Source organism: Malus sylvestris, chromosome 2 (assembly GCF_916048215.2).
Source record: "Malus sylvestris chromosome 2, drMalSylv7.2, whole genome shotgun sequence".
Lineage (NCBI taxonomy): Eukaryota > Viridiplantae > Streptophyta > Magnoliopsida > Rosales > Rosaceae > Malus > Malus sylvestris.
In genome coordinates, this window is record NC_062261.1 from 2,456,703 (window position 1) to 2,484,438 (window position 27,736).

Here is a 27,736-nt window from a genome sequence, read left to right on the forward strand (position 1 = left end):
GGGTTAAATAATTAAGCTAATTTAGTGGTGAACAAATTGATTTTCAATGAGCAAATTTTCGGTTTAATCAAAATACCATCACATACATGAGGTTATTATTTACTTTACTCAAATTATACCAAGTCTATTTTATTATTTTACTAATATAACTTAAAAATAATGCATATCAATTATGTTGTCTATTCTTATTACGACAAGTAAAATAATACACTACATAATTTGTATATCCGTAGCAATTGAAAATAAGATGTGAAAAATTAGTTAAGGTGGTTCGTGAACATATGAATCAAAGACCTATGAATGCTTTGATTAGAAGATGTGATTATGAGACATAGGCTCATGGCAAAATGAAGAGAAGACCCAAGAAGACTTTGAAAGAGACTCTAAAACAGGAGTACTTAGAGCTAAAGGAAAAATGAGCGCCTAATGTTCTAATACCCATACAACTAAACCCACTTATTAGAATAAAGCTTTATTGTTGTTCTTCTGATTTTTATCTTTAGGCAAGACGAAGTTTTCCTAGGTAGCCTTCACGTTTCCCACCTATAGGTCATACATGAAGTCATTTTTACTAATAAATCAAACATCTTGGCATTTGATTCGTTGAAAAAAATATTGTATGTTTGTTCTACAACATTCTAGTAATCATTTTTTTAAAGTACATTATGGCAAAGCCACGATGAGGTAATATGAGCACATTGTTGCAATTAAAGTACTACTATTATAATAAATTTTTGTTAATTAAAGTTATTTAAAGCAAAAGCAGTGGGTCTTTTTGAGAGAGGATCTCGCTAAATTCTCTTTGTGAGGATCCAAGTATTCTTCAATTACATTCATTCATTGTACATCGTATGATCAATTTTTATTAAATACTGTTTATATTCAATTTTAAATAAAAAAATTAATAATAATTTATGATCGTACATAAACGAATGTTATTGATGAAGGGTCATGAACCAACGATGGATCACTGAGCGGAAAAGCCTCTCCCCTTTCTTTCACTTTAACTGTTTACACTTTATATGGAAAAATGTTTATAAAGTCGATGAGATCATTGAGAAAGTGGATGGAGGAAGCAATGAAGCATCTAACTATAGATTTTGCAGATGTCACGCTCCTTTTTTACTGTGCTGTAGATGGGTGAATGTAGACCTGAAAATTTATTACACAACATATTAACTTAACACGAAATGATACAAAAATAGCAAGTTTTTAATTAATTCGTTAACAAGTCGGGCCGTTTTTTGGTCACACTTGTCAAACCTGTTAAGAGAACAAGTATGACACGTAAATAACATGAACACGACCCGTTTGTTGGGTCTAAATATTAGACATGATAATTTCTTGCATGACGCATTAACCCGACATGAAACAACACAACTTGTTAGTCGAGTCGTTATTGGTTCACCTGTTAAGAATCCGTTAAAATAATTGGTTTGTCACGACTCGATCCGTTAAGATAATGAGTATAACACGAAAACGACACAAACAAGACAAATCTAACATGCATGACTCATTAAGTTTTATGAAATCTTTTGAAAAATCATACAACACTTAAGACATGATATTTATCTTAAGTGAACTTGCACATATTAACCACAAGAAGCTTTCGTCAATTTCAGGGACACCAACCTCCAACCAAAATTGCATCAAATTACTTTTCTAAACATCATAATGGTAGCTAAGCATTAAGACAATTCGACAATATAAACCGGTGATTAATAATTCAAACCTGCATGCATAATATCACAAGTAAATTGAAAGAAACTACATATTCTTGCTAAGGCTCATGGCATTGCCCTAGCAAACGAGATTAGTTACTAACAATCATAAAACAAAATATTATTAAAAACAAAGATAAATGACACCTTGTAAATAAACTTGAATTGTCAAAAGTTCCGAAGTAATGTGTTCTACCCCTCTTTTTCCCCCAATACCCTAATGGCTAAAATGTCTTATTTATACTACTAGGGCACGTTTGTTTGGCCGGCTTAAGTTTCACTAGACTGGACTACTAAGCTAGAATCAGTAGTCCTGTGTTTGGTGTAAATTGGGATTGTGTTTAATGGGATTAAGCCGGACTCGTGCCGACTAAATCCTTCGCTAGGTGGGCTTAGCGAGAGCCACAAAAAACGAGGGGATTTGTAGTCCCGCTTCTGTTCTTCTCTTCACCTCATGTTGCTTCGCTTCACCCCAGGCTTGAACGACAACTTGCGGTCCCTTTCTCTGACTCTCTCTCTCTCTCTCCTCCTCCCTCTTCTTCATCTCAGAAGATCTCCAAATCTGCAATTTTGGGTTTGACGGAAACGAATCCAAGAAATCCAAGCCATCGCCTTATCTCACTTCCCCGACTCCACAAACCCCGACTCGTTGCCGGACAGCTTGCCAGGCATTGTTGCAGGCTGGTTCAGCCGCTCCACAGGCTTGCGGCTCCGATTGAATCCACGGACTTGGAAAGCTCTCTCCAGTTGTAATCTTGCACCGAACAAAAACCTGAAAAACCAAGCTCGATTCTTCGTTTTGCAGAAAAAAATTTGGCAATTAATCGGAAAAAAAGAGGGCAGGAAGGAGAGAGTGGGACGGAGAGAACGAGGGAGATAAAGAGGGAGAAAAGGATGAGGCTTCCACAGAGAGAGGGAGAGTTTTATTAGAATAAAAAAGGTAGAATTAATTAATATAATATTATTAGATATGAATTAAAAAATATAATATTGTAGTTTGCTATTATCCTTCTTTTTAGTCCGACACTGCACCAAACGCTTCACTAAGTTAGTCCAGCTTAGTCTAGTCTAAGCCAGTCTAGCTTAGTCCTTGAAGCTAGTCCAGTCTGAGATAGTCCGGTGCAACAAACGCACCCCTATATAATTAAAATCCTTACTAGAAAAGGTATTCTAAAAGCTAGTAAACATAATAGAATAAGATAACTAGGAAAGATATTCCTATTTTAAACTTTGGGAAATCTGCCCAGTCACAAATCAACCACGTTTTTTGGACTTTCAGAGCTCCAAAACAGGCTCAAAATGACTTGAATTAAAGCTTGAGATGTTCCGAACATAATTGAAGAAGGCCTCAAATCCAAAGGACATCACCTTGGAGGCCAAAAAGCCCAAAACGTCATTTTGACAGCAATGCACGCTGCTTATTTATTTCATCACCATAAATAAACCACTTGGTAGAAAATTATGAAACTTTGACACGAGTAAGTTGAGAGAAATACGAATGTCCTCCAATTAGAATTACTCTAAAATTCATTCATTTGATCACGTTTTGCTCAAGAGGAAGTCGAAATTCTTACATTAAGAATATAAATTAAAGTATCAAAATTCTCACAAAATAACCACTAAATTATAACTAAGAATAGGATAAATATATATAGTATAATATCAACTCATCACTGTGTAAGTTGGCAATTTTTTATCCTTTACAGGATTGGCTCATGCATTAGCTAGCCAATGCCCTAGTGCAGGCGTTTGACGAATGACTATGTCCAATCAAAACCCTGATATATCTAGTGCATGCTGAGGCCTACGAACAAAACACATAGACAAAGTTTTCAAATTTCATTGGTGGGAATGATTTGGTGACACTCGAATGAGTAGGTTCCAAAAACCAAAACTTTGAATATTTTGGAAGATGCAGTAGCTACTTTGTGGGAAATTGTAATTAAATAACTGAACAAAACAAAATTAGAATTAAATAACAAAAGAAAATAAAGATGGGGACGTATATGTCACATATGGGACGCAGCATGATCCCCCACAAGGAAAAATGCAGAAACAGAAAGACAAAGAAGCTGATTTGCATAATCTAAATGTTCCAAAACAAATGCAAAGTAGCCAACCAACAAAATTTTCAGTTGCCCATCCTGCTTAATTCTACAGGGTTTTGCTGTATTTTATTCTCAATCGTATTCTTAACAAGAACCTATAGTATACTAAGGTTAGAATGCACACGATTATACAGTACTTAAGTTAGAACACATGTAATTATACGTAGTCATTATGCTTTAACTTGAGGACTTAAAACTCTCCGGTTGATTTATCATAGGTCAAAGTAATCGGGCTTGACGATGTTTTGTTTATATGTCCCTGTTGATTAGGAATCAATTATTATGCTAAGATGGAGATTAGCCACTAATAATTATATGTTTTCTGTATAGGTACACATATAGTTGGCTTTGCTTCCTATCCATGGTTTATTTAGGTCAAATATGCAAAAGTCTTTGTTGAATTGATAGATGAAGCATCCTGGCACATGGCTGTGTTCGCACTGCATGAACCCTCGCATGCAAAAGCATGTGATATATGTACAAAACTCCACAATGTCCAAACCCTAACCAGTGGTGGACAGGTCCAACTACGCATGCATGTGATATATGTACAGCACTCTACAATGTCCAAACCCTAACCTGTAGTGTACGCAAGTGACTCTTTATCATAGTGATAGAAAAATATTGAGCTTTTGTATGATGACGTGAGTTTGAACCCCGTTAGCGGCTAATCTAACAAAATTTATTGTTTAACAAAACAATAAAAAAAATATAGTGTACAGGTCCAACAGGCTCAAGACATGAAACAGACCACCCAAAACAATGCTTCTTTGTAAAAGAGTTTGTACTCAGTTGATTAAGAATATTTATTTTTGTACTCAAAGTTTTGAGTTCGGTTTGCTTTCTCAACATTGCTTGTACAATAATATAAAAATAACGGCTTTGCTCCTTGGAAGTTGGCATCCCTCTATTATGCACACGTGTTCAACAGTGTAGCAAGTAAGTAGAAATGTACCCAGATAGGATCTTCGCCAGATACTCTTTGTGATCTTTTAATTCTGTTCATTCATCATATATCGTGTGATTAGTTTTCGTCATGTACTGTTTGTATTCTATTTTAAATAATATAATTTAAAATCATTTCTGACCGCATGATGCCCGATGAAAGGAGATGATTAAATGGATACTGAGGATCCTCACAAAGAGGATCTGACGAGATCTATCTCAAATGTATCGAGTCTTTTCTGACCTATATTTCTCACTGAGACCCCCTAAAGACCAATGCTTAGCTCCATCCTTCCCTTATAAGTTGTCAAGCATTCTACAATTACAAAAAATTTATCCGAATAATTACAAATTGACATAGAAATCAATCCTTAAAAGAAATTTTCTGCATACATGTCAAACTGTTTAATCTTTCTTCCATGTCCCAACCACCAACCCAATGTCACGCATAAGTCACATTGTCATCACAAAGACTTAACCTAAGGTCAAGGTTTCTCAATTATCCAGAAACCTAAAAGTTATAGGATTGGATAAGCCTTAATGTTGGAACTTGTCACACTATTTTGCAATTCAACCATTTATTTTTATTTTTTGGTTGCTACTTGATGAATTGAGATCCAGATCTTTGTGTTCGAAATCTACAAATTGAGAGATTTAAAACACTCAATTTTAATCCTACAACCCTATTAGTCCCTTTCACTAGCCCATTTCCTAACAATTCAAAATTTTGAACGAATCAGATCTCTTTTTCTCTCTTAAACGGTTCAGGATCTATTGATCCGTGGGGTCTGTACACAAAAATCCATCTCACTCCTTACTTGCTAGCAATACATGCAAAAAGGTTGTACCTTTGTTGAAATTTCTCAGTTGCCTAATAAATTCACAATATCGGGATTTTCTAGTATGTATTGACATACAGTATATTACGCTATTGTAACTGTATGTCGAACCATACATTACTCATGTATACCATACATGGTATGCCAACATCAGAACGTAATTGAAATTTTCTTAAAATATCAACAAAAGTGTCGGTATTAACAGAAGATTCCACCTTGAACCCAATCATTTTACAAGAAGAAACATAAAACGGCAGCAACTAACCAAACGTGTGGAACCCAGCTACATACAAGTTCCGAATATTCCTTCCAACCTACTTAACCTCTCATCAGCAAAAGAAAAAAAAACTAAAATTTGTACAAATTAAAGAGAGAGAGAGAGAAAAAACAAAAAAGACTCGATCATTACAGAAAATTAACCCCAAAAATATACAGAACAGATGTGGGAATTCATCAGTAGGAGTAGGCCAATCGGTGACAGCCACGATCCCTGAGAATCCCATTGTACAGAGCCGCCCGATTAGCAGGCATGGATCCTCTGTATTTTTGGGAAGTTGCAGAAGATGCAGAAGATGATGAAGATTTGGAAGAAGCAGTGGGAATTATCTGGTACTGCCGTCTAAACTCTTGATTGTCTCCAATCGGATCCACGACGTCCTCTGCAAAGTGCACCCTCTTGTTCTTCTTCCTCCTCTTCTTTCCATCTGCAAACCCACCAAGAAAAACAAAGTCAGCCATGTATGAAACTACCAAATTAACCTTGAAACGAAGAAAACAGAATGAAACAGAGGAGTGAATGTTAAGCATACCAGAAGATATACAAGATCGTAGTATTTGAGGGGAGGACTGATGGGTAATTTCACCAACTGGGTATCCGTGAGGATTGGGTAGGCATTTCTGGAGGCGGAGGGCGAGGAGGATGAAGGTGCCGGAAACCGCCATGGCAGTGGCCAAGACCACCCCTTGAGAGCCTAACACTGAAGACATAGTCTTTTTTCTGTGTTTTTTCTCTGCAAGAAAACCAAGAAGTAGGAAGAAACAGAAAGCCCAGTTGGGATTTGGAGGCAGATAAAAGAAACAGAAAGCAGAAAGAAGTAGAGTTTAGATGAAAGAGGGAGAGAGAAGTGTGTGAGTCTTATAGTAGTATAATATAATGGGGGCAGAGGGAGAGAGGAGGGGAAGATAAATAGTTATGGTGGTGCAGTGGGAACAACATGTTAATATGACACTGAAATCAAACAAATGGGATTATTTTATTGTTATAAATTTATTTGATCAACCATTGGTCATGAGTTTTTGGAATGATATCATCTCTGGATCTCTACCTCTGAAGTAGACGGACTTATAAATCAGAGTTATTTGAGAGAGAGAGAGAGAGATTAGGGCCTGCGTTAATGTGTGAGGTGGACCTGTGAGATTGACTAATAAAGCTACAATATTTAAATTGAATGGTTCGAATTTATTGAATGGTTGGAATTTTCGGATCCGTTTACTCCGTAGGCAGAGATCTGGATATGATCTCATTCTGAGTTTTTATTTTATTTTTTCAGTTTAGATTGGTAAAAATACTAAAATGTAAATGTGGGTTACCTTTTGTGTATATGTGTAATTTCATTTTTTACAAGACGGGTTCGTTTAGCTTTCATAAGAATAATTTATGTTCTTAAATGCTTTGTTAGAGAGTGTTTTGATTCTCCGCTTAGTATTACAATATAATGACATTATTTCTCACTTAGTGGTGATAAGTATTAAGTTAGACTTTCATGAATAATAAGTTTAATATTCTCAAATTATAATAGCACACTCGTTATGTGAAGTTAACCCAAATTTGTCACTCAGATACGTTGAAACTTTTAATAAAAATAAATAGAAATTCATGGAAATACACTTGAATGATACTTCTTCAAGAATTGCTTGTATAACCCAAAAACACTTTTAAGTCTTTTTACAAACAATATTTTAGTCATTCTAAAAAGCAGTCTCGGCAATATTTTAAAGCACTATAAAGGGCCACTATAATGGGGACTTTTGCTGGTGCACCGCACGGCAATGCTAAACGAAAAAGAAACTTCCATGATGACGTCAATTGCTTGTTTGGAAAATGGGGAAAGGAGTGGGACTAACTCTACCTCAGCAGCACTTTTGGTCACTTTCAGTCTTATGCAATGTGAGGGTTAATCTGGAATCGTAGCTACGTGCAATGCACCTTTTGAACACCAATGGTTAGCCATATAAAGTTTTGATCGAATTTCCGATCAAATGAAAAGCGTAACGATCTAGACACTATCTCAAAAGGATGATCGTTTCATGACTGATTCTTGAATTTGATGATAGATTGCACTTGATTGTAAAGGAGTGTTAGCGGTATAAAATGAGATTCAATTAATAGGTGTTTTTTTTGCTTTGAATGTAGGCAGCCGTTGTCGTGCATGATATGTCAAGCCGTTCCATGCCACAATATTGGAGTTCTTGGTGGTCAGATCTAGTTGAAGATAGGAAAATGACTTGGGGCCAATGGAGGTTTCGAGGGCTAGAGCTTGGGAGTAGTAGGAATACACTTTTATCATGACTTTCAGGTTAATGAGACAACAATATGTATATATTTATCTCCCATATCATTGTATTATTAGCACAGAATATTATGATGAATGCGTGTTATGATATTCTTCTAAAATTTCGACGAGAACAATAATAATAAAATATAAATAAAAAATACGTAGGAAGCTTGCAGCAAGCACATGCATTCCTCAGCAGTTAATATTCCCCAGTCAGAAAGTTACACGTGTGGCTTGTTAGGTTCCCAAAAGCCAATAACCAAAAGGCCTCAGATTCTGGTTGGATATTGGTTAGAAATTATGGGGAACATACAATTGGTTAGAAATTATTTTATATTTTCAGAGAGTTTGAGTAAGATAAGGAACAAGCATATATCTGCCTTTGATTATATTGGCAGGCGTTCAAGGAAGGAGAAAACTTCGCAGAGATGAGAAGATAGAATTGGGGCAATATGTCTAACCTAAAATAGTTGATCGGATAAAGATTTAAATACTTTGTGATAATCAATATATCAGTCACTTATTGTAAATAGAAAATATTTTACACGGCCGTTTGTGTTGTGTCTCACCTAACCTAAACTTGACCCTACTATATTAATTCTAATATCTCTTACGAACAACCAACAACAACAAAATTTTATCCTACTAATAGCCATCTCCATATAATGAAATAAGGCTTTGTTATTGTTTTTTTGTTGTTATTGTTGGTTGTTCGTATGAGATGTTAGAATCAGTAGAGTGGGGTCGAGTTTGTATTAGGTGAAACATAGTACAATCGTGCTCGCTATTGGTGTGAATAAGTCGCATGGCCAGCTGGTTTGGAAGGTTGGACCATAAATTTTCATGATTACGAGTTAGACAAGTTAGAAGTTTAATCACGAAAAATGTTTTAATTTATGATATAAGCTAAATGTGATATGCATGTGAGTGTCTCACTCATCATGTAACACACTTATTTTCTTCTTCTGGTGCCAGTCGTATTGTTGACCCGGTCGCCTTTATGTGAACACAAAGCCACTAGGCTACAGGGAGACCGGCAACAATGACTCTTGATAATATATGTTCCATGTTTTTTTTGTCCAATTAGGAGGTTTTTGAGAGGGAGAGACATGAAAGGGTGTTCATGAAGATGGTCTCACTCATCAAAACCAATAATTATCTTCGAAATTTCTTATCGGCAAAAGCAGTGATGTTGAAAACTAAAAACAACTTCAACCAAAAGAAAAGGAAACTTAAGAGGGAAAACAAAATTCTTTTACAAGGACAAATTTGGGAAGAGGAGGTAGGTGAGGAGGGTATTGAAAGATATATAGTGATATTTGAGAAAATTACAAGCATAAAAATACCACAAGATACAACTTATATTAATCCACTTATGTTGTAGTCACATATATCTATATTATTATTAACAAAACACTGCTTGTCAACCAAAAACTCATTAAATTACAACATAACTAAATTTAAAAAACAAATTAATCAAGTATGGATAAATGTGTCAAACAACTAATTAAAACAATAAAAAAAAGTTTAAAAGAAACCCACGTTCCACTTCAACCTTCTAGTCTTACTTCCCTAAGAGTAAGTCCATCCCTAAAAATGCACTGGCATCCAGCTCATTTAATCCACTCAAATGAATAGTACTTGACTCTCATGAATAGTAATTGATCAAATGCATCTCTATCCCTAAAAAATGCGTTGACACACAGCCTTATCAATTCGTATTAAATTTTTTTATAAAATATGTGGCTTATTTCGGTTAACTAAAATATGTGGCTTGTTTTGGACAAAAATATCCTTCCCTTATTCAATATTTTCACCATCTAATCCCAGAAAAACCTAATCTTCTATAATCTCATCACATTTCACAGCTATACTCCGCAACCACAGTCGTAGTGGGACGAAATCTTGACATCTCTGCATCTCCACATCTTCCTCGCTTTGCCCCTCCCATTTGCTTCATCTTCCTCGCTTCACCCATCCCACTAAGCTCGTCTTGAGCTTTTCGCAGTTCAGAGAAAACCTAAATACCACAGCCTAATTGAATATCGGTTGGTGAGATCAATAGAGAAGCAGAGAGGGTCGATCGTCCTCAACGTTGAAGATCAACAGTAGCAACGGAAGCAGCAGCGACTTAGTGGGCTTTGACGTCAGGCTGACGCAAGCCTAACGTCAGATGGCCCGACTCTTGGGTCTGTCTATTCTGGGCCGGCCTATTGCCTAGCTTGGGCTGGGTGCCAGCCTATTAGGCTGGGGTGGAGCAAAAAAAGGTAGACTGGTCCATTTTTTGAGCTGGGTGCCGGCCTAAAAAGTCTCCGGTGGACTTGCTCTAAGTTCTTCATTTTGAGGAGAGGATCATATGCATTATTGGTTACAAGATTATATTAGTTTATATCCAAAAGCTTATATTATATTAGTTTAAAGCCACAAGATTAATTAAGTTGTCAAATATAAGAAGCATTTGAATCTAAACTAATATAATTTTTTGAATAATATATATTTGGTCCGCACGAGTCTTCAAAATGAGTACTTCAGGAGACCAGGACTCTCAACCCCCACCCCCCTCCCCTTATTCCATGCCCTTTTTTTTTCCTTCAGAAAAGATTCTAAAAAAAGTGATACAAATATCTTTATAAAAATAACAGACAAATTGAATTACACAAAGTAATATAAAATATAGCAAATTATCCGATCTAAGAGAATTCTTGTCATAACTATATAAGAGAATTGCTTATTATATTAACACATATTTACACTGCATCTAGCATAAAAACGTGAGAAGAAACCTTAGATTATTACTAAGTAGTGAGTATTGAAGGAAGCAAATCAGATTTCGACCCGAGAATTCGAGCCTTGGTGTCCGGAAAAAATTCTGTTCCAGGCAACTCCGTGACCTCTCCGTCTTCAGTAACTGCAATGGGGTAGCTAAGCAAATGCCCTGGCAAGTCACCATCTAATGTGTCACATGAATAAAGGTCCCAATGCTGGTCTGCAATTTGGTTCACCTTTCTAAAGCATTCCACATTTTCTGGTTCAAGAAAGGTGTCATCAAGCAGCCCTAAGTGTTCATACCACAACGACATTCTGAGGCCATGAATTTGTCCCCGGGCCGGCTTTCCAGTGGATAGATGGTAGGGTTGGTAGGCTCCCATCGCAATCTCCGAATCCCTGGCTCCATCCATTGATCTCTGGTTGATGTTGGCTGATCCAATGATTATGTACTCATCATCAACTGCAAATTGTTCAAGGCATTTCAAACAGTTCAATTAGTATTTGTTTATGTTGTATACAATCCATGATTCTCTCTGCATGACGTTTGCTCCTTTTTAAAAGGTGGGTATTTGAAGAAAACCACATTTATAATCAATTTTATTCAACTGTGATCACATATATAGAGAGAGTTGTTATGAGTGTAAAATCGTTATTTAGAGCTTTAATTTTAGGTTTTAAGTCTCAGGTTTGGGCGAATCTGAGACTTAAACCTAAACTCAAAACGATGAATAATCAATCATATCAACAAATGAGATCAAAACAAAAAACATGGATGAGAAATGAGGTTTAACGCATCCGTTCTTTAGGTTAATTAAGAGATCAAATTACTAAGAGTTTGATCGCTCACCTATCATCAACTTGGCATGAACATAGATCATGAACCGCCTTGCTTGCTGCGCTCGACTGTAATCCGAACCATGTTCTGGTTTTTCCGGAGGTTCATATTCTCCGGGTAGCTTCTTCTCGCGGTTACCAAGGCAAAAGAAAGCCAAATAATCCTTAGGGTTTGCCTCAATCCCCTTGGCTTTGAGAGCTCGAACGATGTCCCTATACATCATATCCATCGTCATCCTCTGCCAATGCAATATTGCCTGAACCGTTTGGCTTTCCGGGATGCCCTCTGGCCACATTGGCATCACAATGTAGACCGTAAATCTTTCTCCGGCTTCAATCTTACTAACAATCTTTAGTGACAGTTCCTTTGGTATCAGATGCAAAGCACCAACCTCCTCTACTTTTAGGGTATCATAATCTGAATGCCATCCGAAAGAGCTTCCAAGAAAGTACTGATTTTCAATGTAGATAAAACTCTTTGCGCGCCTAATGGCATTGATATAAGCATCCTGAATGCTTCGATCAATCACGTGATCTTTCCCGGTGACAAGGCCTGCCCTGGCAGCATCTTCGGGGGAGTCAGGGAATCCGAATGCAGCTCCTCCATCGATGGAGCGAAACAACTGAACAGTCCACGTCTCATGGTCTTGAGGGAACATAACTGGAGATGGCGGCATAAATGTGTCATCAAGCTCTGTGAGTTCAACAAGCAAGTCCTTCCCTCCTTGCTTCCTCCATCTTTGCTCGAAATTGAACAAGACGTCCCATGCAATAGGCCCTTCCAACCGACAATGTATGTCGTGCCAAGGCTCCCTTGGACCGCCTTTTGCAATCGACGCTCCCTCAAAATTAGGCTGATGAAAATCATTCTTGTGGGTTGTGTCTAAAGTCCTGAAAATTGGATGTGAAGGAGTGTCATATCTCCCATCACAAAGATCAATGCCACCAATGAAGCTCACAATCCTCCTCTTTTCCAACCCTTCTCCATTAGGCAATTCGCTGTCCACCACAACAATCTTCTGGTGATGCGTAAACATGGTGGAAACCTCTAAATCCTCAACAATGCTATTCCCGTTGTCAGGGTTTCGGGGACACAACACGCAGTGAACTGCCGTGTTGTGGAAGTAACTTTCAGTGTCTTCATCGTGAGTAGCCATCACTCCATCTCTCTTCAGAAACTTCACCGAAGTTCTGTCATCCCACACAAGCATTAGGACTTTCACTCCTTCATCTGCCTTCTTCTTAAGAAGCTCTCCGAGGGTCAAATCGCCGCCCGGGATTTGACTGTTCGGGTCCCTTACTAATGTGATTTTAGTATATACAGACCAACCTGCTATGTATATCAAGTGTTTTGCATTAGAAATGGCATGAAAAATGTCTTCCCAGCATCGGTGCTGGTCATAACACATGGAACCGGCAAGAGAAATTTTCGGGGTGAATTTTTTGGGGACATGAGCATTTTGGTAAAGGGTAACTCTGCAACCATTTTTCTGAGTGAAAAATGTGTATGGAACTCCTTGGAATTCAGGACTTCTTATTCCACAAGACCAATTCAAGTCCTGGTTTACGTTAAAGAACTGCAACTTTACATGAATTTTCGAACGTATATGCAGAGGTTTGTTGTTGTCATACATGATCTTAAGCCATCTGTCTACTTCTTTGCCATCGAGGAGTTCTGCTGCTGGCATGTAAGCCCTTCCGATAACTTTGGCCCCAAAAGCTTTGTCTTCTTTGATGGAGAAAACAACATTTGAAGTCATGTGTGCACAGTAAATATGAAAAGATTCACCCCACTGGGGATTTTTCGTTGAGTTTTCAAGCAGTCTAGTTCGTCCAACTCTTACATTTTCCAAATCAATTGTTGCATAGAGTCCGGAACCTTTCCCTAGCCCTACTAACTCTCCAAGAAACTGCAGTGAAAATAAATCATGACATTAGCTGAAGTTCGATTTCTCACATTGTGAAATTAAGTCAAAGGAGGTCACACGACCCGTTCATGATTTTTTTTTTGGACAGAAATTGTGAAAGTACCAAGATAAAATTCGAATAGGATGAAGTGCATGCTGACATTCTTCGAGTGTTGATAACAACACTCTAAAACTAACTGTGAGTTTTCCAATACAAATCAAATGTTAAATGTCGCAAAATGAAGTTTAAGTGGTCAAGCTTTATACAGTTCAAAGTTCATGTAGCATTGCTATAATTTCTCCTAAAAATACTGCGACTTGTGAGTCATTTATGGACATAGATACAGTAAATGTTACTGTAGTTGCAGCCACTTTGCAGGACGAAATCACACAACCAATAAACATGGAAAATTCGATTATATCCTGGTGAATTTTTCAGAAAAAAATTGTCTTCTGCAATCAAATTTGATAAGTGATATTTCGAATAAGTGTTTACACATATACTCTTCTTTTCGAAGAAATGATTTGTCGCAATATGATATTTATTGCATAAGAAATTAATAATGATAAATTTTGGATAATGTGTGTGGGATAGAGAGGGGGAAGCTAGCCAAATGTGGGATTCCATGGCTAGTTGTATCTGAAAAGTAGCAAAAGAGGTATTAGGAGAGTCCAAGGGCTTTGCTCCACTCCAAAAGGAATCTTGGTGGTGGAATGAGGAGGTACAAACAAAGGTGAAGGCTAAGAAGGAATGTTGTAAAGCTTTATACAAGGATAGGACCAATGAAAATGGTGAAAGGTATAGAAAAGCGAAGCAAGAGGCGAAGAAAGCTGTGAGAGAAGCTAAGCTAGCGGCTTATGACAATATGTATAAGCGACTAGATACCAAAGAAGGAGAGTTTGATATCTATAAACTAGCTAAAGCAAAGGAAAAGAAGACAAGGGACCTAAACCAAGTGAGTTGCATCAAGGATGAGGATGGAAAGGTTCTTGCTACAGAGAACGCGGTCAAAGACAGATGGAGAGGTTATTTTCATAATCTTTTCAATGAAGGACATGAAATGAGTACTTCTTTGGGGGAGTTAAGTAACTCAGAAGAGTGTAGAAACTACTCATTTACCTCCGAATCAAGAAGGAAGAAGTGGTTGTAGCTTTGAAAAAGATGAAGCATAAAAAAGCAGTGGGCCTAGATGATATACCGATCAAAGTGTGGAAGGTCTTGGGAGATACGGGTATAGCATGGCTCATTGACCTTTTCAATAGGATTTTGAAAACGAAGAAGATGCCAAATGAGTGGCGAAAGAGCATTTTGGTGCCTATCTACAAGAATAAGGGTGACATACAAAATTGCATGAAGTATAAGGGTATTAAGCTAATAAGTCATACAATGAAGCTCTGGGAGAGAGTCATTGAGCATAGATTAAGGCAAGAGACACGGGTTTCGGACAACCAATTCGGGTTCATGCCAGGGCGCTCAACCATGGAAGCAATCTATCTCTTACATAGATTGATGGAAAGATATAAAGATGGGAAAAAGGATTTACACATGGTCTTTATAGATTTGGAGAAAGCGTATGATAAGGTCCCAAGAGACATTCTTTGGGGGATTTTAAAGAAGAAAGGAGTACGAGTAGTATATATCCAAGTTATAAAGGATATGTATGATGGAGTAACGACTGCCGTAAGAACTCATGAAGGACAAACCGAAAGCTTCCCCATAACTGTAGGGTTACATCAAGGTTTATCCTTAAGTCCTTAACTTTTTGCATTGGTAATGGATGAGTTAACTGGACATATTCAAGATGATATTCCTTGGTGTATGCTTTTCGCAAATGATATAGTGTTGATAGATAAAACTCAGGAATGGGTACATGCGAAGCTTAACCTTTGGAGAGAATTGTTGGAATCTAAAGGTCTTCGCCTAAGCCGATCAAAGACAAAATATATGGAATGCAAGTTCAGTGCAAATGGAGACCAAAATGAGTTAGGGGTAAGGATCGGAGATCAGGAAATACCAAAAAGCGACCACTTTCGCTACCTAGGATCTATCTTGCAAAAGAACGGAGAATTAGATGGAGACCTCAACCATAGAATATAAGCTGGATGGATGAAATGGAAGAGTGCATCCGGCGTGTTGTGTGACCGTTGTATGCCACTGAAGCTCAAGGGAAAATTTTATAGGAAGGCAATAAGGCCGTCGATGCTGTATGGCACAAAATGTTGGGCGGTAAAGTATCAACATGTACATAAAATGGGTGTAGCGGAGATAAGGATGCTTCGTTGGATGTGTGGGCACACGAGAAAGGATAAGATTAGGAATAAGGATATCCGAGGTAAAGTAGGAGTAGCCGAAATTGAAGGAAAAATGAGAGAAAACCGGTTACGATGGTTTGGACATGTGCAAAGAAGGCCTACTGAAGCTCCGGTTCGAAGATGTGACTACGGGACAGAGGTTCAGGGCCGAAGAGGTAGAGGAAGACCTAGGAAAACTTTGGAAGAAACCCTAAGAAAAGAGTTAGAGTACTTGGATCTAACGGAGGACATGACACAGAACCGAGCGCAATGGCGTTCTATGATTCATATAGCCGACCCCACTTAGTGAGAAAAGGCTTTGTTGTTGTTGTTGTATTTGATTTGTTAGAGATAATAATAATAATATATAAATCTAAAGCAAAACAAATTTAAGGGAAAAAAATTTATGACTTGATCATCAAGTTTTGAGAAGGAAACATTAAAAACTCAAGTAACATGACAAACAACACAATTCAGAAAGAAAGAAAGAAACAGGATAATGAGGTTTATACCTTGCAGAAGAAAATGCAGCAACCACCAGGCATGAGCCTGTCAACCTCGTAGATGGTTGCATGCAGTACACCATGCAGGAGCACTGGTTTCGCCACCATATCGATCTCTCGAAGTGTATCTGCAAATCGAAGACGGGCTAGCAGATCCGGCAATCAACGAAATCACAAGTAAATTTTATGCTGCTGCTGACACGAAGAAAACTTAAGCATTCAAAAAACTTGGCTAGGAAGGAACACCAAGTTCTGAATTTTGGGACAAAAGGTGAGACCAAGAACATGCAAGTCAAACAATCACGAAGAATAACAGATGAGATTGTATTGAGTTGTCACTTCCTTAAAATAATGTATACATATATACGCACACAGACAGAGACATAATGTTTATATATGTATATGTATATATAATATGTGAAACAATGGGGAGAAAACTGTCTAAATAATGTATGTGTATATATACATTTCCTAGTGGTTTCGTTTTATTTTTCTATTATTATGGAGTGGTTCGTGGTGGTGCAGGTAAAAATACTATTAGATAATATAAAAGTACTAAGATGTGCATTGGTGGTGCAGGTAAACAGCCATGCAATAGGATTAGCACGTTATGGACGGCGGAGATTAGGTTAAATTCCTATTCAAAATTCAAAACTTGCTCTAGTTTAATTATATTTTTGGATAAACATTCTACCATCCTAACTGTCTCATTCAAAATTAGAGGCTTCTAACCAACAAATTGCTTGCTGAAAAAGGTCAGCTTGATGGAAAACGTGTTAGGCACGATAATTGTACCATGTATCATATAAGTTATGTGATACAACTCTGCGTCAACTTATTATATGAAATTATTATGGTTCTCGACTTCTTTACATTTATTAAAACATGATTATCAAAGTTATTTCAATTTCGAGATTTCCTTGTATTTACTAACACTTACAATTTATTAAAATGTGAATTCCAAGTAAAAATTCGTAATCCAATTACTGCTTGGAAAATTAGGAATCAAATCAATTGTCAGATTCCTCCTGCAAAGTTTTTTTATTTTTTATTTTTTATTTTAATTTTTTGACATGAACATTTGGCACAATGAAGTGCTTATTGTGTCGCGCAATTTTTTTTGGGCGACGAAATATGCTTTGTTGCCTTAAGTCTTGTCTCACAAGCAATTTTTTCTACTAGTGCAAGTAAACATGCAGGTTGAGAAAACATGAATAAATAAACCTTCTAGTTGATCACCAAGGGTTTTATTTAAGGTGTCACATTGAAATTAATTAATATTCTGCAGCTGATTTTGAGGGTCAATGTGTGAACTGTTCTCACAGGGACGTGATCGAGCCAACCAACCTTGATTGATTATTTTGGTGAGATACTCATGCATCTGAAAATTCATGAAATTCAGCCGGGTTGTCTGCAGGTTGCTGAACATTTTCCATATCATTGAGAATTGTTCGCCACAAATTAGCTAAAGCAACAGCTGTTTTGTTCATCGTTACAAACGGTAAAGTGAAAAATGTGTACAGAATCGTGCGTGTTGGTAATGGATTTACAGTGGCAATGACAAACGATACGAAGATGGGTCAGAACTAAGATCCCGAGCTACCTGGAGAAGGTGTTCGATGTTAATGTCTGGATAGCGCTGCAGAAGTTTTAAGTTTGCCACAAAATCGCCGCTTAACAGTCTACTTTTCACGCATAGCAGCATTGAGCAACAAACTTTTAGAAGCATATCCTGCAGAAGTTGTTTTTCGAAGACATCATTGTTTGTTCATAACGGCGCATCACCAAAGAAAAAATGAGAAAGAAAAGAGGAAAACTGATCCCAATACTGACTACTGAGTTACTAGTACGCAGAGAGATGGGGAGAGAGATAATACCTGCACACCAAAAGGGCTGCTCAATAGTGAATCCCAAATTCTCAAGATGGTTTGGAAGTTGAATTCTTGTGTAAGTAGTAATGTGATCCACCTGAATCCATAGTATTGCGGTTTCACCTGCATAAGAGGGCATAATTTATAAGCTACAAAGTTAGGCGCAACATAATATGTTGAAAAGGGCATCTCAGTTCAACTTCACCACAAAAATACGAAAAAATGTTTAAAGTAAATCTTGTAATTCGCTTTGATATAATTTTTTACCTTTGTAGTGAACTCTAGATGCCTCCACAGTTCTTCATCATTGGCTTTCAATAATTCTGACAAGCGGGAGAGAGTGGAGAGTATACCAACTGCACTGTTATCAAGTTGTTCGCAAAAGTGATCCACTGAGTCACTCAAGAGTCGGACAAAACAAGAGAAGCTATCTGCTTCTGCATTTACCTGAAGAATGAAACCATCCTACGGGTTTACATCTTTTTACACTTGGACATTAGAAGGATGTTATATCAAACATTTATAAGACAAAGACATCTAATAAAAAGATGAGCAAAATTTCCAGGCAATTCTCTTACAGCATTTTGCTCATTCGGGTCAGTACTAAAGACATAGTATATTGGCGCTAAGACCTCATTCATGCCTTGCACGTAACGGATAACTGGATTTAGTTTTGCAAACAGCAGAAGAATGCTTCTCATTGATTCCTGAAAAGGGAAAGGCAGTAAAGATCCGGTTGGTGACACTGTCAGTCTATTTGCCGGACAGCTGAGACAAACAGAAGGGCACAAACTTAAGAAAAAGAGTTTATTCGGTGGGGATCAAATACCCTGTGTTTCCTGCTGAATGATGACTCCCCTGAGAAGAATTTCAGATCCGGGTGTGTTCGTTGCAAATCGCGGTCTATCTGTTCTGCAATCTCTGTATGCTATAAATAAACATGTAGCAGGATTGACGTCACATAACTATACAAAAGGAAGCCAAGATATAGTCTTATAATGAAAAAGGCATTTTACCTGAAAGTATTGATGCCAAACACTAGCCTTACCAAGGCTTAAAGGGTGATCTTCCTCGGAAATTTCACATCGCTTCAGCGGTCCATCAACATTGCCGTCAGCAGGCTGATCGCAATAACTGAAATCACCAATTTTTCTCTTTGTGATTTGTGACTGTCTAGATTCAAGATTTTGATTAGTGCATAATAAACATTAACAAGAGTAATGTATAGTTTGGTCACTAGGAAACTTGGTGAGCATCTTACAGGACTCAGGAGGAGCTCCTCTTTAAGCTTGGCATATTTTTGTCGGTTTTCGATCAGTTCTTTTTCCCATAAATCCCGGGAAGGAGGTAGATAACCCAAGAGCAGCTGTGCGCATGAAACGTAAGGAGAGTCATTAAATACTAGCCTTATTCTCTTATTCGTAAAGCATCTAAATCGTCAGTCGACAAGTTACTTGTCATCACTGGTGATTTGTTGTTTTGAAATTCAATACATATACATCTACATTGACAATTTGATATACACATAAGCATAAAATCCGAGACAACGAATTCACCTCATAAGTAATGGTTGTGGTCTGAAGATCCGTTAATTAATCTAGTTGGAATAAACAACTTTACATTGCAAAAGCTGCTAGTGAAACAAAGTCAGTACCTTCCAGGCTGTTGCGCGCAAACCTCCTCCATCCAGAAGCCCTGAGCTAGCGATTCTTTGTAACTTTTCCAAATTTATCTCTGGCTGAGAAAGCTAATTGATAAAAGAAAATTAGATAAAAATCCGAAAGCAAATAATTACCGGGGCAAAGAAAAAAGAAGAATACAAACAACAAATTGTAAATCCCGGTATGATCTCTACTGTTTCTGCAGAAATGTAGGTAAAAATGATCAATAAACTATCAACATTGTCTTGTTTTGTTGGTTCTACTATTTTCCTTCATCCTAAATATCTGCTACATATCCTAATGTTACACCTTCGATGGACGTGGGCGTAGCCACACATTAGCTAGAGCGAATATGTTTCTCTATGCATCCGAGTCCGAATCCTCTTCTCCTCCATTTAGATTAGTTTTAAGTGAAATGTCCCTTATATTCCAAAAATAACAAAAAAGATTACACCTTTTGACTACATTGTGAAATCTTTCAATCTTTGTCTCAATTTCCTAGTAATTTACACAAAAATTAAACCTACTAAACTCTAGAAAAACCCCAATTAAAAACGAAAAATAGATAATTAAACAAACAAATCAGTGATTTAAGTTTTAACTAATTACAAAAAAAAAATCAGTTAGATTAATAAAAATGCAATCTTTTTCTCTGTTCTTTCTCACTTTTCAAATTCTCACCTCGTACTCAAGATCAGACCTTTTATCATCTGCCGCAATGGCCGCCAGCACCGACAACGAACCCGGCCCTTCTCTTTCGGGTCTCTGCTGGACCCTCAAATCCGGTTCTCTGTCCAACTTCTCATCATCAAAATCCTCATCCTCTTCATCAATCTGACTCTCTCTGCCCGACCCGTACCCGTTTGGCAGAATCATCTCGAGCTCCTCGCCGGAATCGAACACCGGATCGGACCCACCATTTTCTTCCGCTTTGTTTTCGAATCCCGCGACCAGGCTGCCCAGCCGCTCCGGGAAAACTCGCTTGGTCTTTTCCGGGAGCTTGAGCTTGCCTTTGAGCATGGCAGCAGCCGAGTTCACACCGAGTCGGTGCGAGTGAGGGAGCGAGTTGGGTTTGTGGGTTAGTTGGCGATTGCACTGCAATCGGTGAGAGTGGAGCGAGAGAGAGGGTTTTTTTTTGGGGGGGGGGGGGAGGTGGGAGGGGGTCACGAGTGACGAGTTGTATTGGACTCGGTGCTGACTCAGTTTGGCGGTTTTTCGAAAGAATGGTAGTTTACCGTTGATTGGTAGGTTGGCCCACGTTTCCTTGTAGGACCCAAAACGCTTTCTTCTGTTTTCTTATCCAATAATCATCTGCCACGTCATGTATGTAGCTTTGGATCCAGATATGATAGAAAGTTTGGGCTATTTGATTAAGATTCGAGAGCCAAATGGGCCCAAATTTCTCTGTCCAATTTTTCTTAGGCCCAAAAGTACTTATCATGACTTATACACTTAACACAACTTTGTTTTTAGGAACTAGAAAGTTTAGGCTATGGATCTCCTAGTCCGTCTAACTATCAAGTTAACTAAAATATTTTTTTTTCCATAACAAATGAGATTTTTTTTTCGTGTTTATACGAATGTTGAATTAATGTCATGTGGGTAATTTTTCTAGTGTGATATTATAGATGTAAGCTTAAAAAATCGGCTGAAATGATCCATTTCTAATTTTTAGTTGTTGGAATGATTATTTTTTGAGTATTGATTTCTATGTCGTCACTATTCAATCAATGTATCGTCAGTGTTTGACTGTTGTATAGTCAATATTTGAGTAATCCAACAGTTGAAATTTGTCAAATAATTATTTTAGGCAATGTCCCCTACAATTTACTTTCACATTCGCCATTTGTAGACACGTATGAGTACATTGATGTTCTTGTTCCCACCAGTTCTTTCTGATATTGGATGTGACATGAGATGAAGAAAATATATCTAACAATGTTTGCGTACCATTGAAGAAAGAAGTAATGTTAGAGAAAATAAAATCAATTTGAAAGATATTTGGTGCAGTACTTGCTTAACAAGAAAGCAAAAAGAAAAGTCTGTGGGACTCTAAAACAGTGTAATTTGCTTACCATTCATGAATTTGGATCTTTTTTGGACCTTCCGGAGCTTAATGATTAGGAAATCTGAGCCGTTCATTTGTGTTAAAGAGAAAATGGAACGTTTAATTTATGTGAGGTGAGTCAGTGAAATGAATTATTAGGATTGTCATATTCAATTTAAATGGTCCAGATTGCCTGATTTTTGAACTCGGGACAATGAATTCCAAAGTGAATCTCTGGCCACCAATCGGTCGCTTAAATTAACTATATGTAAGTAATAAATTAAGTGTGAAAAGTTGATGTTAGTCGTGCATGGTTAATAATTCGTTACAAAATGTGGTTAGTGTGAAAAGTTGATATTAGTCGTGCATGGTTGACAATTCGTTTTCAAAATGTGGTGAGAGCCCAGCTGGGGGACCATATGCGTATAGAAAACAAAGACAGCTTCAAAGATGAAAAGAAATTTGAGCAAAGAAATATTTATGACCAAACCAACTAAGTACTGTGTCGCCTTTATTATGTGAAGTCTCCATCGATGACCTTCAAGCTTTGTTCTTGTGAGGATGTAGGAGCACCAACGAGCACTGTATTATAATAATAATCTCATAATTTTCCTATACCCTTGGAATTTTATGATTGTTTGCAACCTTTACGTAAGAAAATTGAGAAACAAACTGTCAAAACAGTTACTATTACAAATTTACACGCATGCATGCATGTCACATATTTTGGAAGTTTAGAAACTAACATATATTACTTGAAAAACAATGTACACGTGTAATAGTTCTAGTCGTGCAAGAATATGAGGACAAAGTCTCAATTGGTAAGAGACAAAACTATGTAAGGGCGTATAAGGAGTTGAGCTACTTTCTAAATTACAAATTGATTTAATAGTGGAACCTCAATGTTCTTCATGGTATCAGAGTAGTAAGTTGGCTCACATGTGAAGCCCAATAGCTACACATACTCCACGTCATCTAATGTATGTTGTTCATATATCAGGCTTGAAAATTTGTCATTTGTGAGGGACGTGTGAAAATGTGGGACAAAACCCCAGATCAGTGAGAGACCAAAATATGCAAGAGTTTAAGAAGTTGAACTACTCATCGTATTATCAAAGTTTTATGGTGAAATCTCAACTTTTTTAAGCATAATACTTTCACCACATAACGGTATTCCAAAGGCACCAAAAATCTTTTATGATGTAAGAGTTTTGCATTGGATGGCCCTTCGACGCATAGAAAAGTCAAAAGTTCATATGACATGGAGACATGTCTAAGTTGATTCTTACACTAATTATACAAAAACATTGATGATGTTTCTTTCTTAATCACTGCGACATAAATGTTTGATGGATAACTAATCATGTTAACTAAAACTGCTGTTTTGAGAAATATTAACCAACATAAGTAGAAAATGACGTTAATGCAACAAACCAACAGAGTTAAATTTAATTACCATGATAATATTGAAAAGAATAGCAGAAAATTACAAAACCGACATATGCACCCTAGAAATGTCTTAATTTCATGTTTTTCTTGTGTAAGGGAAAAGGAAGGCAGCACGAAGAACTGATCGTAAAAAAGATGGTGTACATACTTAATTAATAATTAGATAAATTAAGGCTTTGATTATAATAATTTTATTATTTTATTTTATTTGTCTCTTTTTTTTTTTTTTTTTTTTTTTTTTTTTTGTTTGGGACACAAAACGATAGAATAAATGAATAATAAAAGAAATGTACGAGGAAAGGGACAAAAATAAAAATTTTAAAATAAAAAACTAATTTAAGTTGTCTGTGCTTTCAAGTTTTTGTTGACATTGACTTTCAACGTATTCTTCCCCTTCCTTCTACATGTACCGCTCTTTTTCATGAAACATTTTCCTCATATATTTTTCTCATGTCCAAAAAACTAAAATAAAACCTAAAAACATAATAATCATTAAATGGACCCTTAATTTCCAAAAAAATAATTAATTATGATACAAGCCAGAATATGCACTCTGAGAAACAAATAGAACATAATAATCAATGATGATACATTAGTTACATACATAGAACATGGAAATGCTGCGCTAGTCAGAATTTAAAACAAGAACCAACTAAAGGTATGCAGAGAGTCGTAGATAATCAGAGTGTATTTTAATAGAAGCAATATTATTAATCTAAACTAGTGCATTGGGAAAATGGAGGAATTCAACTCATGTTGCGATGGGTTAAACAAAAATGCCTTATTTATTAGGACAATTCACCATCTACGATTAATCAAAAATTTAAATTAACTTATTTACAATTATTTATTCATGTGAGAAAGACATAATTCCAAAGAGAATAATAAACTAAACAACTGAATTACCAAGAAATTAATCAATTTCTTGATCAGTAACAGAAATTGATGCTGATCTTTTATATTGTCTGTTTGGCACATGAATGTTCCAAACCCTTTATACAGTTGATAAATAAAAGGAATTTTTTTTAAATGTCAAATGAACTTATACACATTTTTTTTCTTTTCATAAGACTAAAATTTTAAGCAATTTGTCATTCCAATTTTTTAAAATTATTAATTTGTCATCTCACTCTAACTTTGTTAAGTTTACATCAAAAATAAATCATGTGCTTTGCATATAATTGTGTTCAGGGTCATTTCGGACATTTCCTCATAAAGAACCTCAAACAACTTTACCATAGAAGCTAGTGCAAGTCGTTCCTTTTTTTTATATTTTGAGTCATCTCACTTCGAAACACAGAGAAGCGAGTTCAGGTTGTTCATCTTTTTATATTTTGTGAGAAACTCTAGAATTATTTTTGTCGAAGACAACTTATTTGAAGGCGAGTGAGATGTTAAAATGTCCAAAATAATCTTGAACACAAACAACTTAACATAGTTAAGGTGAAATAATAAATTAAAGATTTCTGAATATTGGTCTGACAAATAGTATAGAATTTTAGTTTATATGACAAATTAAAAAGGGTATTACATGCAATTGGACACTGTAATGGGTTACAATTATTACACTCACCCTTTCAACCACCATATAACCAAATATATATTATTTATCATCCGACTTTGCTTCACCTATGTACGTACATAGATTATTGATATCGGTAATATACAACACTAAATATTTCTTAATTTTTACCAAATAAACATAAATAGTTAGTAGTACTACAAATAAATTCTTTCCTCCCCTTGTTGAATGCCAAATGATAAATCCGAACTTGCACAATTTCCGTTAAGCAGCTCTTCTATCATCTGCAACGCAATTTTCTCTTCTTCATCCATCTCCGCCATAAGTTGCGGGGGCCTCTCTGATAATGCTTCAATCGAAGCAGATTGATCTGAATTCGACATAAATTGTGATGACAGAACACTCTGATCATCAGCATTATTAGTATCAACAGTACTATTATTCTTCTTCTTGCCAAGTGGAACAGTCATGACCCAATTGGAGTTATCAGAGCGTTGACCTGCACGTTTTTGCCATACTCCTATATGAGAGCTCTCATTGTCGAGCCTCAAGCAGGTCATGGATGGAGATGGTATCTTGCCGCATTTCCTTAGCTTGGCATGCAAGATTTCCGACAGACCCTTCTGTTCGGATCGTGAATCCAAGTCGCCGCTACTAGTTTTTGGGTGATCTGATGATCCTACTGTGGTACGGGTACCATTACTCTGAGTTGTAGTAGTTGTTATTGGGAAATTGGTCTTGGCATTTCGTCCGCTCATCAAAACGGAAGCTTCATCGTATGCTCGGGCTGCTTCTTCAGCTGTCTCAAATGTGCCTAGCCACACCCTTCTCTTCCTGCATAGTCACCATAATCACCGCACGTACGTACGTATTATACAAGATACATATACATATACATATATATATATATATATAGAGAGAGAGAGAGAGAGAGAGAGAGAGAGAGAGAGAGAGAGAGAGAGAGAGTTGAGAAGAAAAAACCTAACTAATGGTGTATATATGTTGGTGAGGGTTGCTTACAGTAAGGGGTGGCGGATTTCTGAGACCCAAGAGCCCCAGTGGCGCTGCCTGACGCCTCTGTACTTTTTCGATTTCACCATTTTGTTTGTTTGTCTAACTCTGAGAGAGACAGAGAAGAATGAAGGGACGATAAATTGAGAGTTCAGAGAAGTGCAGAGAAGGTAACAGATGGAAATTTGAGGCTACATGTGGTGATAGATAGGTGGATATAAAAAGAGAGAAGGAGAGACTATATGCAACACTGTCGGCGGACTAAGCTTACAATATATGTACGAACTGCTGACTGCAGTGCTCTTTGTAATTAATTTTATCAACTACAACCTCCCATAATACAGTAACCTCTCATAAATATTCAGTTCCCTACTGACTTGTCCCCCGGCTCTCTCTCTCTCTCCCCCTCTCCCTCTCTCTCTCTCTCTCTCTCCCTCTCTCTCCCAAGACTAAGAAGACTTGCACATTGACATTTTTTGCATGGAGTGAGTATTTGAATTATTTTGATATTGATTTTGTGCGTATGCTAAAAGAGAAACTAAATTTGTAAATAAAATTTTGTAAACTAAATAACATGGAAGTTGATGATTGAATTATTGATACTTAAGCATTGATAAACTTGTTTATTCCTATTGATGACACATTATTTAGTTTGCAAATTTTATCTACAAATTTAGTTTCTCTAGCATTAGCCTATACTAAAATATGGATATCAGAATTATATCAATTCTTGACTTTTTACCTAAAAAATTAAGAATCACAGAGCTAGTTGATCACACATCTCCTTTCCTAATTGACAACTTATCTCGTTTTAATTAAGTAAATGCCAATAATTAAGCTAAGTATGGTTTTTGTTATAATAGACTTATAAATAATTCAGAATCTTGTCTATAATCGTAGCATGAAATATAAGAATGTAATTTTCAATTATAATTAGCATAGGATTCCTACCTCAATAAAGATTAATATAACCCTACATATATTTTAATATTTTTCACACATTAATACAACGACTCACAATTCAACACATTCTTCAAGTTTTCTCTTAGGTCCAAGGGTTTGCCTTCTTTCCCTGCCGTCCAATAAAAAATAAAAAATAACTTCAACCCAAGCTACAAATTGCCGTCCACCATTGGCCCTCATGGGGTCATCTTCTTCCTCTCTCCCTGGCCAAAACACTGCTACTTTTATTAAATTTTCTACTACAAATTATATTCTTTGAATTCATCAGCTCAAAGCTTTTTTTGTACAAATTTAAATATACACACAAAATATTTATTTCCACGTTTGTAGACTGGAAAATGGATTGAAGGACTGGACATGAATTAATAAGGGTGCTTTAAATTTTGGCCCTTACAACTCATTATTTCTAAATAAAATTCTATCTATCTTTAAAGATCTAGTTTAAGTCCAAATTTAAAATTTGCAACTATATGGGAACACTATTGACCTATTAATACAATTTATTTACACTCATGCCACCCATACTTTATGGTCCATTTTCCAAATTCTTAAATTTATGCCAAATTAAAAGTAGTAGAAAAAGTGAAATAAAATGTAAAAAGTGTTTGCATTAACCGTATCCATGTCAAACTAGAAACGTAGTTTTTTTTTTCGTGATATATTTTGTAGCAATTTTACCCATATTAATTGGTAGATAAATTAGTTTGTTCCAATTATTTAAAAAAAAAAACACTACACC

At 36.5% G+C, this 27,736-nt stretch overlaps 4 protein-coding genes across 4 annotated transcripts; all 4 read right to left on the minus strand.

Annotated features, from left to right (window-relative positions):
* Positions 1–5,771: 5,771 nt before the first annotated feature.
* Positions 5,772–6,947, minus strand: LOC126592907 (uncharacterized). The gene is made up of 2 exons (XM_050258713.1): positions 6,423–6,947; positions 5,772–6,317 (listed from the first exon to the last, which is right to left on the minus strand). Exons 1-2 carry the CDS (start codon positions 6,598–6,600, stop codon positions 6,067–6,069), a joined length of 429 nt encoding a protein of 142 aa, XP_050114670.1. The 5' UTR covers positions 6,601–6,947; the 3' UTR covers positions 5,772–6,066.
* A 3,834-nt stretch (positions 6,948–10,781) lies between these two features.
* LOC126593001 (phospholipase D alpha 1-like) lies at positions 10,782–16,863 on the minus strand. Its single transcript, XM_050258842.1, has 3 exons — positions 16,483–16,863; positions 11,785–13,681; positions 10,782–11,397 (listed from the first exon to the last, which is right to left on the minus strand). The coding sequence occupies exons 1-3, from the start codon at positions 16,579–16,581 to the stop codon at positions 10,964–10,966; spliced, it is 2,430 nt and encodes an 809-aa protein (XP_050114799.1). The 5' UTR covers positions 16,582–16,863; the 3' UTR covers positions 10,782–10,963.
* A 998-nt stretch (positions 16,864–17,861) lies between these two features.
* On the minus strand, positions 17,862–21,159 carry LOC126593008 (uncharacterized). The gene is made up of 9 exons (XM_050258853.1): positions 20,687–21,159; positions 19,999–20,091; positions 19,606–19,710; positions 19,361–19,513; positions 19,174–19,272; positions 18,923–19,051; positions 18,612–18,791; positions 18,351–18,467; positions 17,862–18,205 (listed from the first exon to the last, which is right to left on the minus strand). Exons 1-9 carry the CDS (start codon positions 21,023–21,025, stop codon positions 18,020–18,022), a joined length of 1,401 nt encoding a protein of 466 aa, XP_050114810.1. The 5' UTR covers positions 21,026–21,159; the 3' UTR covers positions 17,862–18,019.
* Positions 21,160–24,987: 3,828 nt separating this feature from the next.
* Positions 24,988–26,287, minus strand: LOC126593040 (ethylene-responsive transcription factor WIN1-like). The gene is made up of 2 exons (XM_050258899.1): positions 26,044–26,287; positions 24,988–25,857 (listed from the first exon to the last, which is right to left on the minus strand). The coding sequence occupies exons 1-2, from the start codon at positions 26,121–26,123 to the stop codon at positions 25,221–25,223; spliced, it is 717 nt and encodes a 238-aa protein (XP_050114856.1). The 5' UTR covers positions 26,124–26,287; the 3' UTR covers positions 24,988–25,220.
* Between the last annotated feature and the right edge of the window lie 1,449 nt (positions 26,288–27,736).